The sequence below is a fragment of the Alligator sinensis genome, unplaced genomic scaffold, assembly GCF_000455745.1.
Source record: "Alligator sinensis unplaced genomic scaffold, ASM45574v1 scaffold93_2, whole genome shotgun sequence".
NCBI lineage: Eukaryota > Metazoa > Chordata > Crocodylia > Alligatoridae > Alligator > Alligator sinensis.
The window spans coordinates 3319356-3333900 of record NW_005841854.1 but is presented as its reverse complement, the minus strand read 5'-3'; the positions used below and the strand labels follow the sequence as shown (position 1 = coordinate 3333900).

Below are 14545 nucleotides of genomic sequence, written 5' to 3'. Positions count from 1 at the left end.
GGCCTTCTTAAAGTCTAGAAAGACTATGTCCACAGTGACACCATCATCCAAGGATTTAGTTACCTGGTCGTAAAAGGCAATCAGGTTGGTCAGACAGGACCTGCCTTTGATGAACCTATGCTGATTGCCCCTGAGCATGATCTCCCCTGCAGGCCCCCCACAGATATGCTCCTTGATGATCCTCTCCAAGAGCTTCCCGAGCACCGAGGTGAGGCTTACAGGCCTATAGTTACTTGGGTCCTCCTTCCTTCCCTTCTTAAAAATAGGGTCCACATTAGCCAGTTTCCATTCCCCCAGCACCTGACCAGATGACCACGAATGCTCAAACAGCCGGGCCAAAGGCTGCGCGATGACCCCTGCCAGCTCCCTCAACACCCTTGGGTGGAGGGCATCTGGACCTGCAGATTTAAAAATGTCTAGCCCTTCCAGAAGATCCCTAACTACATCTGCACTGACTGAAGGCTTGATAGAGCTATCCTCAAGATTGTCCCTACCTCTGGTAGGTGGGATATCCCGGTCCCTGTTCAGGAAAAGAGGCAACTGCTTCTAAACACTGTTTTTGTCTATTAATTTCATAGGTAGGGACCTACCTAAATCACAGTTTCTTAGATTTCACAGAAACAATGGAAAATAGTATTGTCTGTGATCACTAGGATATCTGGCACTGGCCACAATTTTCCACAAAATCAGCCAAAAAAAAGCAGTAATGAGGTGGACTGAGTGAAGATGCCCTCTGCCAATCAGTGGTGAGGGATCAGGCAAATAGAACAGTAGTGATGTAGATTGAATGAATGCACTCTCCACCAATCAGCAGTGAAAGGTCCCTCTGCAAATTGACGCGGCTCGGGGCTGCAGCAAAATGCCTGTGAAATTAGATCTGTGCACAGCAGGCAGGCTGCAAAAAACCCACTGTCTCACCATGACATAGGTAGGTCCCTTTTCATAAACTTTTATAATGCTCTGGTGGTATTTCAGCTCATCACAGAGCATATTTTATCTGTCAGCAGCTTCATAAATACCTTTTCCAGATAAAATCTAACAGAAACAAATGTATCCCATGCCAGGATAAGTGGTTCGACGTGTGTGTATTTGTTCATGTACAGGTTGCCTGGAGCCCAATGAACAATTACAGTTGTGCATGCCCAACCGCAATCAGCCAAGCATGTTTGTGTGAGCCCAGTGTACATCAATCCTGACTGCATGCACAGCACATGCTTTCACCTGTCATGAGAACACTAGTCTTAAAAGAAGTCCCTAAACCCAAAATACCTCTTATATAAAAGGTCTATTTTTCAGCAAGTTTTGCATAGCTAGATAACATTCTTAAGAGATATCAGTTAACAAGGAATTCAAAACCTGTAAGAAAAACTTGAGCTGGAGTTCAACTTCAAAGGCTTCCTTTTAAAAATACATGATGACAAACCAAAGACCATGTAAGAAATTCAACAGGCCAAAAACTGAAATTTCACACCAACTGGCCACAAACTGTTTGAGAAAAACTGAAACAAATGCCCTAATTTACGCCTGTGTTAGAATGAAACCTTAACTAAGACACCCAGTGCCCCCATAATTAAGGTTTAAGATTATGACAAACTATTTTCACCAAAGTTGATAAAACTATTTTAAATCAATTCACCAACATCACTTAGTCTACAATTCTAGATTTAGATTGCATTTAGTGAAGAAGTTTGGAAAGAATGCTAATCTAGTTTGTAGGATTTGAAATCATACAAAAATTGACAAACCCATGATATTATGCTGGGTTAAACACTGGCAATGAATTTGTGGGCTGACACAGCATCAGGTTCCTTGGCTGAAAGTATGGCAAAGTTGCAGTACATTGAAGAAGGAAAAATGTGTCTGTATTTCCTTCCACTCCATGAAAGAACAATTTCAACTACATAAATAAATTGCCTGGTATCTGAAAACTGGATACACAGACATGTCCAGGGACGAAGTCACCAATCATTGTTAAAAAAGTACCACTGATAAGAAATTAAGTTGATTTAAAATAGTCAAAGTTTACTGCATTTTTCCTAGAAAGGAAAAACAAAACATAGTTTGACATATTTTGAACAATTAGACTTGGAGTTTAAAGAAGACTTTATTCAGATGAGAGATTTTGTGAAGATAAGTCAGGCTAGAGCTGAAAACATTGCAAAACAATTTCAGGACCCTTTAGATAAGATTATCCAAGATGTTGGGTCTAAAATGCATAAAATTAGACCCAGACAAATACACACACATTTATTTTTACCTTGCTGCGTTGGGATCCTGTGACCTTAAAGAAGGGTGAGGACAAGAAGTGAAACAGCAATAAGCAAAGGTGTCCAAAATATATATAGCAGATAACTGATTGATCAAATAGATACACAGAACTTTATTTCTTAAAAGATGTACCAATTATTTACCAATTATCACCTCTTAACAACTTATGGATAAAAAAAATCTTAACAGCTATGGATAAAAAAAAAAATCCAAAGAAGGTGAGATCCTCTCTCTCAGGATAGCTTAAATCCACAGAATCAGTAAAGAGATAATAAGTAATAATTTAGATACTAATGTGGCATAATAAATTAATGTTAATATATTTTTCCTGCAAATCCCCTTCATTGAGTCCCACATTCTCTTTTTTAAAGTTTCTATGCAGTGGAGCCATACATACAACCATTATATGTGAGCACAATAGCAAAAGTTTAGCAAAACACAGCCATTTATACTCCTTGCTTAGCCAATGAAATCACACAGCCCAAACCAAATGTAATCACTCAGGCCTGGAATTTAAATTCAGATGCTTTATCTGTGCAAGTTTAAGACTTATAGCCTTGTAAGTCAAATATCTGACAAGTTAGCTGGACTAGGATTCATTAGTAAAGCTCTTCTAATTCTTAGGCACAGCCAAATGGGATGGGGCAGTAGCCTTAAAAGAGTCATCATTGTATCATATAGACTATAACCTGTCTGATATGTTAAAAGTGGACAAACTGGTTAAAAGCATTCACTGCAAATTCAAAGACTCTGCACCATTTTCAAGATTCAAATGTATTCACTTCCTGACATATCAATGAAAGGATAATAAAAACATTCTGTGTCTTGTTGTTTTGGTGAGGATAATATATAAAAGTAGTAGCCATACATTCATTTTGTAGTATGATACTTCTGACTAAGGATCTGAATATTCTTTTACAAAAGTTAATGAATTTAATCTTATAACATCCCTAGAAATTAAGGAACTATTATTATTCCCATTTCCCTGACTGGAAAAGAAAATCTAAGATCCCACAGGAAATCCATGACAGAACTAGGAAGAAATCCAAACAGCTAATTCTTCTCATTAAGTCACAAAACCATCTATACCCTCACATAAAGCATTCATCAATAAGAAGTCAATATTAATTTACAGTAAGTCTGGTGTAGTGACTGAGTTTTCCCATATTTAGAACAAAAAAAATAACTATACTAGTAATAATATGTGCTTGGTGTAAGTACACTGACATTTTCTAAATAAATACTGCTTTTTATACTATGAAACAAATAGTTTGATTCACTGTTTTTGTATTCATCATTACTGCAGAAAACATTATTCTTTTAGTATTTCTTCTCTATCCACACTTATGAATTTCAAGAAATCTTGCATGAGACAACTATCTCTTAACAGATATTGAAAATAATTTGCAAACATAGTAAGTCAGCTGAACTGTTACTGGCTGAGAAGTCAGCTGGTGAAAAATGTAAGAGAGACTTAGTGTTACACTATATATATATAATCTAATTTAAAATGATGTACCAGCACATCTTTTCTTTGCATTTTTCTACTGTCATTCTGATAACTTATATTTGCCAATCCAGCTTCTGACATGCAGTTCATAGACATCATAAGCTGCAGTAAGCCATGAAGCAAGAAACATAAATGTCAGTTAGAAGCTATGAAAAAAATGTCCAATATGAGACAAGAAACAAAAGGAAGCTCCAATCTTACTTCAAAACTCTTCACTTCTTCTTCGCCGTCATCATCCTCTTCATCATGACAGCTCTGAAATCACGTAAAAACAACACAATTACTCCTTTTTATTTTCTAATAAAACACAGCCCCAGCTTAAGATACAGAAAAGAACTCTCAGTCTTCCCCATGCTCTATTAAAAGGTAAATGAAAAAGTTGATGGAAAAGTTACCTTAGCCATAATATCAGCATAAGCCATATACAGGAAATCTTCTTCCAATTTGCTGTGGAAAGGATGCAGAGGGGAAAAGTGGGAGAACAGGTTATGATCACTGATATAAAAGCTGCAGTTCCATGAATAATTAAAAAACTCAAATAACTTTTCAGAAAAAAAAGCCCATAACTGGACAAATGTATAATTCCAAATGCAGTTTGCTTAGTTATTAAGTAATCTGTCTTAAATGTTTATATTGAGAACCTTTAAAAAATGTTTTAAAGGCTTTTCTTCTCCCTTGACAATTTCATAAGGGTCTTTTCAGGGCAGAAGGAAATGACTAAAACAATCTAAAGAATAAAATTAGCTGAGATAAACTCTCAGTTTTAGCTAGGAATGTTACTATCAGTTTTGAAGAAGAGATATGCAGTAAGTCCTGAATAACTAATGGGACCTTTTCAGATAGTATCCATAAATGTGCCACCAGAATTCATAGCTGCATTTGTTTGTCTGCAGAAAACACTGTGTTACTCTCTTTTTAAAATACCTAAAAGTACCATATTTTTTCACACGCAACACAATTTTTCCCAAAAAACACCTGCACGTTATATGTGAGAAATATGGTAAATGAAGAAATATGGATCTGGTGTTATGGGCAAAAATAAAAGTAAATTCTGCATGGGTCTCAAAGGGATCAGAACAAAGAACAGGCTCTGGTTGTTATTATGCAGTCACTTACTACAAGGCAAATTGTTTTTTAATCCATTCTTTCTTTCAAAAACAAGGTGTGCATTATAGTCCAGGGTGTGCCAGATGCAAGGAAATATGGTACGTTATGACCTCTTTACAACTCTGCAAGTACATTCTGCAAGAACTTACACAGCCATGCTTTTTGCATATCAAAGACACTTTGTGGCCAATAGATGCAGTTTTAAAAACAGAACCCACTTGAAAACATGAAAAAAAAACTTAGCAGCCTCTCAGACTGTCCCTACCATTTTTCAGTTAAGGCTGTTCGACTGAATAGTAGGATAAGCTGATGAAGAGGATCGACTCTTTTAATGCTTTCCTCTTCCTCTGGTGGCTCCTCTCCAGGTCTCTTGGAGAAAGAAAATTAAAACCAAATAAGAAAATGCTTGTAGTTACTGATTATAAAAGCTCTCTCTTACATTGCCGAAGTTGTCTTAGATATAGAATAACCAAATACAGAATTAGGACTTTCTGAATGTATGAGTGGCTAGTACCAAACTGCTCCTAGAACTACGGTTTTGAAGTCCACCAACATGTAGAGCTGGTAGAAAAAGCCTGAATGGAACCTTGACTGCACTTTTAACCAATCCATGAAGATTTACAAAATCTAAGAGGATACAGTTTCATAGAATCCTAGAAAAGCAGGACTAGAAGGAACTGCACACAATACTCTAGATCAGTGCTTCCCAACTTTTTCTTCAGCATGATCCCATTTATGACTGCATTTCCTTAGCATGGCCCCTCACACGCAACCCGCAGCCCGCCATGTGCCCCTCACTCCCCACCCCTAGTCCCCTGGCCCTGCCAGTGTCCCTCATTCCCCACCTGCAGTTTCCCACACTCCAGCCTTGCTGTTGCCCCACTCATGACTCGCAGTTCCCTGCCCCACTCCAGCCCTGCCGGCTGAGGCCCCAGATTCAGGATGACAGGACCAGAGCCAGGGCCCATAGTCCCCTACCTCCCCCAGCAGCATCCAGGCCCTGGTTGCCATCCACAGGAGGTGGCGGCTGCTGCAGCCAAGGCAGAACATGGAGCCTGCTTTCCCCTTGCCCCAAGGGCAGCATGGCCAAAGCAGAGCCTGTGGGGGCAGGAGGATGAGGGCTGCCCACTGCAGGATTGGGACTCCCCACCCTGCTGCCCTCCCCCAAGAGCCTCCATGGCCCAGCAGGTGGGACCCAGCACAGGACGGCAGGGAGGCTTGGTGCCGCTGCCATAAGCCCTACACTAGCCACACCACCATGATGAGGCACCCCCTGCCTGCCTGGCAGCAGCGGTACTGGCAGCATGAAGCTGTGCCCCACAGTGCTGCTGAGCAGGCATGGGGTGCTTTGTCATGAAGGCTGGTTAGGCTTCATCAAGAGCCTCACCAATCTGTTGTGGAGGCCCCAGGGGGAGGGCAGCAGGGCAGGGAGCCCCAAGCCTGCAGCAGACAGCCTGCATCCCCACCCCCACCCTGCACATAAATCTGGGGGGCACATGCTCTCCTTGCCTCCCTCCCCAGGAGTGCATGACCCCATTTTTTATTGTTGCAACCCCAAATGGGTCATGACACCAAGGTTAGAAAGTACTGTTCTAGATGAAGCCTACCCAGTACCAAGTAAGGAGGTACTATCACCTCCCATGACTTTTACTTAATGCTCCCATTGATGCAGTCCAAAACTTAATTTGTCTTCTGTGCAGCTGTGTCACACTGCAGACTGATTTGTGAATTTGCACAGTTGGGTGTTTGCTAATGCTATATCAGTTGTTTTATATTAACCAATCTCATATATGTCCTCCATTTTAAACTCATCTGTTTATAAAGCTAAATCCTTTTCTGAGTTATGCTACGTTCTGAACCAGAATCCTAATGATGGTCAAGCACTTATGCTAATAGGCTTGCCTACACTTTAGTGAGTACAAGACCTAGTCTTGTATAACATTACGCAAGACTTCAAAATATATTTAGTAATGCATTTTCTCTTGTACCAGCCATAGGTAACTTGGGTTTTGTGCCCTATTTCTGCTCTTAAGGATGCCATATGGATACCATTATGATTTGCACATCTGGCATATCAGTATTTCTGTATTTCTGCTTTTAAGATAAGCAGAGAGGGTTTAGCTAATGTTATGGAGGTATATATTATAAGCAAGTAGGGTATAAAAAGAAAATGTGCAAAATTATATGCTAAAATGTCTCCAATTAATTTGCTGTAGTGCCAAAACTAACAAAACATTAGTAACATCTATTTTATGTCACAGACTGATCATGGCCTTTATAGTTGTTATTGATAACCTAATTCAGGAGCACCAAGTTAGTTTTGCAGGCTTTTTTCAAATGACAAAAACCTAAAATTCAAGATACAAAGTACCCTGTTCCTCATATAAGCTATTTCTAGAACTGGGCTACCATCTCAAACTTTACAACTACTGTTTTCAATGTTAAATGAGGTAGTGGCCTGAAGACCTTCTCTCTCCCATTAGATACCACACTACAACGTATTGGGCACTGTCTGGTTCTTCATTAATGTAACAGTCTGTGCTTCAGAAAATTAGTGTTCCCTGCAGCTACAGTTTCATGCTTTAATGGAGTCCAACTAACCATGTTGCTGTCTGTTCCTGACTGATTTTTTGCTGGGCAAATGCAGCAGCTGCTCAAATGGTTAGCTTTTCCCAGAGTTTTATGATGGGAGGGGGTATATCTAGCCACAAGTGGTAGCTGGCGTTCTCTGATCAGCCCAAGCATTTCTTAATGTAGAATTTCTCTTTCATTTCTCAGATTCTACACTGACCCACATAATTTTCTTCTATGCTTAAAAGAGAATATATTTGCTTGGTTATTTTTTGCCTACATTTTTAATTAGAGATTTTTTTTCTTTTACGATAATTAACTAAGGGTGGCAGTATCTAAGAGTTTGGACTTTGAAAGTACATTAAAATTGCTTTAATCTCCCTTAGAGCTCTACAGTAAGCTGCATAACTTATTTTTATTTAGTAGCATAATATTTCCAAGAGCAAGTTTCTTTCTGTAAAGCAGGAATTCACAAAACTATGCTGTGGGTGAACAGTTCAGGATTCCATTCCATCCACTAGATGGAGAAATGGATTTAGGCACGTAAGTGTGATTGTATTCCAACCTGTTTGACTACCTTAAAAGTAGTTAATGCAAAATATAGGTCCTCCTCCTCACTGCTTTGTTTCTGACTCACTCTGAAGGGTGAGATGGTAGCATGTTACACAGGAAGATCCATTAATGGTTTTTCTGCATCTGAATAGGCTGGAATAGAATGCGACTTAGGTGCAAAAATCCACTTAGAAACTGAATAGGTAGAATAGAATCTCAAACACAAAATATGGGCTAGTGGCTCACAAGGTAAGGACTTCTCTTGTTTTCAACTTGTTAACCTATATTCAATTCAAATAGAAAGTACTTTCAATAGACAGGTATGATTGTTCACATAAATAATTATTTTCGCCATTGAGATATTATTTGATCACAATAAGAAGGCATTGACAATACGATGGAATGAGGAGAAGAATATTCACAAAGGAGATATTCTAGTTTAGTTTAGATTGCATACCAGTATTTTCATACTTTTCTTCCCTTGCTCTTTATTATTAAATAAATTAGCTAATCATTCATCATTTACTGAGACGTACTTCCTAAATAAAATTATAGTCCTCTGTTTCTAACAGTAGGGCAAGAACTCACATCATGACTCAGCAACAACAATTATCTATTTTTAAAATAAACTATGATCCTATTTTCAAATGCCTGAAAGTAAGGGGAAAACAGAGATCCCACAGAATATAGATGGGATCCTGCTTCTAAAAACGAAAATATTTCAAAATTACTCAAAAGAAACAGTTGTTGCCTAGTGACCTTTCAGAGAAAGCAAAATTTCCTGCATTTACAAATTAGTGGAGAAATTAATCAGAAAGATGACAAAAGTCTTATGCCTCCAGAAAGATGACAAAAGTCTTGTGCCTCCCCTGAAACTATTTATGACCTCAAATAAATTCTGATTCTTTGCATAAATGTGAATCACACAGGGAAAGACACCTTTTATACAGTAGACCGGAAACCAGAAGTAGCTACATTTAATAAACTTTGCTAAGGACACATCCACATGTGCTATTAATGCAACTGAATAAACTGCCACAATTTGCACTGGAGTTTATTGCTCCTGTGCACTGCATTTACACATCAGACTGCCAACCTTAGGCTGCTCTGACCTGGCTAGCCGGCAGGCATCCCCCACACTGAAGCAGCCTTGTGCACCAGCCAGCCCCATCAGTATCTACATGTATGATGCAGTGCACTAAATAACACCACCACAGGATAGTACTTGCGTTTACAGCGACTAACCTACAGCAGCATTTATTAGTTTCCTGTGACCTAATAGGGCCGCACATGTAAACACTGAGACTTTACTGTGGACCCAATTAGTCATCTTCACAGTAAATGTCTCATGTAGACACACCCTCTGTAGATTAATGTGAACTGTAAGGCTTTTTAAATTAGCTTATCCAAGCTGTTCCTGTATAGCTAGGGGGAAAAAACCCAAACACAAATTTTGTACATTCCTACTGATGTGGTTACAGTCCCAAAAGTAAAAGATATGAAATTCCTTAAAGTAATGCTTTGGCCATGTAAGGGCAACAAGAACAAATTCAGAAATTGGTTTTTCTTTTAAAAAGCTAAGTGCCAAAATACCACATTAAAGCAGAAAAAGGAAACTCAGCTAGTAAAGGGTCCTGTATTGAATCAATAAATAAAGCAAAAACAAACAACAATAATAATTTGCACTCCAAGGATCCCAAAATGTTTATGGATGAAGTCAGCCCCTTGGTTTTTAGTTCTCTCTCTCATACAGTTTTAAGGATGAAGAAACTGGAAAAAAATTGAGTTTCTGGTTTATATATACTGCATCAGTTTATTTTCACCATTGTGATGGTATAAAGGGCCTGAGATTGGTTAGATGAAAATTCTATACTCAAAGGGCACAAATTTTGGCTTCTACACTATCATCTCCTGGCCTTTTTGGTACAAAGTCTGTGACCAAACTGCTGCTGCCTTCCAGCTATCCCCTGCTGCCATTCCTGTTCTTTAGGCCATAGGCTGCTGGTGATTGGTTGTTGTGTAGAATAGAACCAGGTGAATGATCAGACAAATGGTTGATTCACGTCCATCTTGTCCCCTCGGTAGTACTTCATACTGATTTAATCTGGATCCAAACAGTTAGGCTAAGTACAGAAGTTACACATAAACCATTTTAAGTGATCAGAAACTGGTTTAAACCTGTAACAGAACAGAAGTTCAGTGCACATAAACTAGTTTCAAAATGGCTGGAACTTATTTAAGATAAAGCTGGTTGAATGCAGTATCATACTTAACTGACTTGGGTCAAACCAGTTTATGAAACTTCTGTCCCAGACCCCTTCCTAGTCCAAGTTAAATCACAGTCTCCCAGCATCCCAGCATGCTTTGCAGCCCTATGCTGGGTTGTGCTGTCTGCTCCTGAAAAAGCAAGGCTGGCCCTGCCCCTAGCAAGAGCAGTGAAGGCTGGCTGACAAGAGGGAGGGGGAAAGCCCGGTTGGGGATGTGGCCCAGTCTGCGAGAGTGGGGGAGAGGGAAGGGGGACTGTCCCCCCAGCCAAACCCCAGCTGGGGTCTGGGGCCAGGGAGGGACATTAAACACCCCTTCCCCTGCTCAAATTTACTGCTGGATGCAACTGTGAACTACAAAATCTCAGAGGCATCTAGAAGCAGGAAGAAGTGATGAGCATCCCTGCAGAGTCCTTCTGCTGTAATTCTGGGCTGCAAATCCCAAGGGCCTTGGGGGCAGCAGGAAGAAGTAGTGAAGACAGAGCCAAAAAGCCATGCTCTAGCACCCCCCAGCTTCTCCCCTGAACTACTGCAGGCATGTGGCTGCATTTCCTGAATCAAAGGTAAATGTCTTTTCATTTGTTTCAATTTAATCTCTGCAGTTTAGACTAACCTGTGAAGACTGAACTGATTCAGCCACAGGCTTTTTGACTGTCTGTACCTAGCCTGAAGGAGCAGGCACCTCACTTTTTATATAGGTGCAATGCCTATTCATAGAAACTTTAATTTAGCCCATTTGTATTTCTGCAAGTTAAATAAGTTACAGATGCTATTATGCTATTATCCAGAACCAGGAAGATAAATATAATATTTTTACACGCTTACAATGTCAATAACTATACCTGGATAACGCAAATTAGAATTACAGTTATGTCTTATCATAAAGGGATAGACATGGTAGGTGATCATACCTCTCTATTCAGCACTGGTTAGGTCTCATCTAAATATTGTGTGTGATTATGGGCTCCGTATTTTAAAAAGGATGTGGAGAAATTAGAGAGAATCCAGAAGCAGGCAACAAGAATGATAACGGTCTTGGAAGGCAAGTCATACAAGTAGAAGCTAAAGGAGCTAGGCATGTAGAGCTTGTGGAAAAGGCATGTAAGAGGGGACATGATAGCAGTCTTCAAATACTTGAAGGGTTACCATAAGAAAGAGGGAAAGCACCTTTTCTCTTCAGCGGCAGAGAATAAGAAGCAGACCAATTGCTTGAAGTTGCAGCAAAGTAGGTATAGGCTAGATATGAGGGAAAGCTTCTTCATTGTTAGAACAGTGAGACGGTGAAATAGACCACTCAGGGAAGCTGCAGATTCTCCATTACTGGAGGTGTTCAAGAAGAGGTTGGAAAAACAAGGACTGGGGATGACCTAGGTATAGCTATGCCTATGTTCTGCTATGGATATTTCCCATATTCCTGGGCTTTCCTTGTTGCTGCATGGGGCTGGAAAGGAATTCCTTGTCCCCTCCACCCCTCCTGCTGCTACGTGTCATGGTTTATCCCATGCTTAGATTGGTATGGACTTGTGGGGAGCTTTGCCTTCCTTTGTTGCTGGGAGCATGGTTCTCTTCCTGGGATCTTTTGAACACATATTAACAACTTTTACAGAAGCATGATGTTAGCCACCATGGGTCCCCTGCTTTTCCTGTGGCAAGTTAGGATGTTATGTCTGGTGTTGCATTAAGGTTGACTGTGCAGTTTTTCTAAGAGGTAAAAAAAAATGTACAGGACCATTTGGATAGAGATAATCCTGCCTCAGGTAGTGAAGTGAACTAGATGACCTATGGAGCTCCCTTCCAATCCTATTTCTCTATAATTCTATGAACAATTCTTGGGCTTTTTCAAAATTGTTAAAAACTATTAAAACATCAAAAAAATGATCTTAAGACATTCTTTTCAGACCTGTTAACATTAGACTACAATATTCAAAAGGAGAGAGATTCAATTTTGTTAAAATAATTAATTGAAAGCTGATTTAAAAATTCATTGTTTTAAACAATCTTTTGTCGAGAATTTTCTTGCTAATATTTATTGTAGACAGGTAAATGCACTGTTACATTTTTTTTTGTTCTTACAACTGGTGTCCCAGAGAGTAAGAATTGTAATCTAATTAGAAAGTAATCTTATTTTCAGCTTAAAAATTGAATGCATTGCTTTAAAATATAAAAAATAGCTCTAGAGAAAATTGTCTTCAACAAAATTAATTAGTTTTAAAAAGAGATAGAAACCAATTATCCTGACTACTCATATTAATCTCTGTGAGGTATTTGCTGATCTTGTTCCTTTTTCTTTAAAAGTATGTTTTAAACTTTATTTGTTTCAAAATAGGCTTCTTATACCATAAATTCGAAACTACTATAGCAACTTAAACATTTTTTTTTGTTAGAACAGACCAATGTGTCTCCCTACTTTTTGTCTGGAGGGAACCTTTCACACAACATAAAAACTTCCATTGACTTCAGCATATACTGGACAGACCTTCAGGAAAGCAGGTGATGACTGAGCTGCTGCCCCTCACTCAGACCCCATATGTATCTGCCAGGGAAACAATTGTGCAGGGGATAAGAACACAGGGCCTCTTTAGAAAAGGCCTCTAAAATCCAACACGCTTAGGAGCAGGGCCTATAGTCTCGACTGCATAGGTTAAACAATACCTCCCTGACAGGATGATGGGATCTTTTTGGAGATTTCCTCTCCTTAAGATCTCTTCTGTGAATGTTTCTGAGAGTTGTATGACCTGGGCCAATAGTAATACTTTGGTTTTATATGTCAATTTTTTTTACACAAATTCCTGTCTGTCCAAGAGTACATGTAGATATAAGCTATAATACAGTCCCACAGCTCTCTGAACCAAAGACATACCGCTAAGTCTTCTATCAGTTTATCTTCAAAGTAATGTTCTTCTGTTTCAATCCAAGACTTTTCATAACCTTGAAGGAAAAGATTGACAGCTCGATGCCTAAAAAAAACCCAACAGATTTAAGATAAAATTATTAATCAATTTTTTAAAAATGTGCAATGCAATTTTCTTTTTTCTTTTGGTAGAAAATTTTCCAATCTTTTTTTGAAATGTTACCACAGGCCTTACACATCCAAGCCACTGCCACTTTCTAGGAGCCAAATCACAGACTTACCCTAGTCAATTATCATGGCATGTGTACTTTGGGGAATGATGATGAAGTCCCTTATTTCCTTTTGGCTCAGGCAGAAGACTAATTATTTTTTTATGGAACTGTTATAAGCTACATGCTGTACAGATCATACACACACATGCCAAAATATTTTTAGCTGGAGAGAGATAAAAATGAACAAAGAAAAAGAAGGAAAACAACAAAACCCAAAACTAAACAAAGAAAAAAATGTTTTGGGACAAATTTAGTGCCTTTCCTTCACAGCTGCTGAGATCCTCTGGGCTATGGAAGCTGAACTTCTGAACTAAAAGCAGGGAGTACAAGATAAGGCTGGGAAACTATCTTGAGCATACACACTTCTGACCTAGCAGAGATCTGCTCCTCTAAAGACCACAGCACAGCAGAGCACAGAGAATAGAGCAATGGCGGCTGAATATTGCCAGCCCACTTCCCAAAGGGAGAGTGTTTCAGTGCCTGCTGGCTTCTGTGACTTTAGTTTCACAACTGGCTGATGGTCTGAGAAGATATTTACTCTTCCTTGTCTTCTTGCAGTTGCACTTGCCCATGCTTTGGCTATGTAATCCATTTAAGTATAAATGTACACAAATAGAAAAGAAAAAGTATATAAAGAAGACTGTAACAGAATGTTCCCCAAAGGACAAATAATACAATGGTCATCTTTTTCATGTAGTGGCTTTATGGCTTACTATAAAAACAACAAATCAGCACATATTTTACTTGCTAAGATACAGCTCAAAAACACTGTTATTGACACTTTGGCCAGGTACAGACATTACACTTCTACCCATATAAGTGATCAGAAACTGGTCTATGCCCGTAACAGAACATGAGTTCAGCACACACAAATGGCCTATACTCACATAACAGAAGTTCAGCACAAACAGATTGGTTTCAAAATGGTGGGACCTGCTCTAAGATTTCCATGCCCTCATCAAAGGGTGAATGTATGTTCTGTTCGCTGCTTACAGAAAACCACGTAATGTAGATCAATTTCATCTCAGGCTTTTTGGATGTCTGTACCTAACCTGTGTGTATTTTAGCAAGCCTACACACACACACACACACACACACACACACACACACACACACACACATCTTTTTTACACACTCACTCATTCTTTCC

General features: G+C 39.2%; 1 protein-coding gene across 17 annotated transcripts in view; it reads right to left on the bottom strand.

Annotated features, from left to right (window-relative positions):
• Positions 1 to 14545, bottom strand: part of RYR2 (ryanodine receptor 2) — an 847904-nt gene that overhangs the window by 115050 nt on the left and 718309 nt on the right. For all 17 annotated transcript variants that reach the window (XR_003095960.1, XM_025213656.1, XM_025213760.1 and 14 more), the window contains 4 exons: positions 13133 to 13229; positions 5151 to 5254; positions 4174 to 4225; positions 3980 to 4033 (listed from right to left, as the gene is read on the bottom strand). Coding sequence is in view for 16 of the 17 variants with exons in the window: in XM_025213656.1 (XP_025069441.1) it covers positions 3980 to 4033; positions 4174 to 4225; positions 5151 to 5254; positions 13133 to 13229 (307 nt within the window). In the remaining variant the exon portion in view is untranslated. The remainder of the gene's footprint in view (positions 1 to 3979; positions 4034 to 4173; positions 4226 to 5150; positions 5255 to 13132; positions 13230 to 14545) is intronic.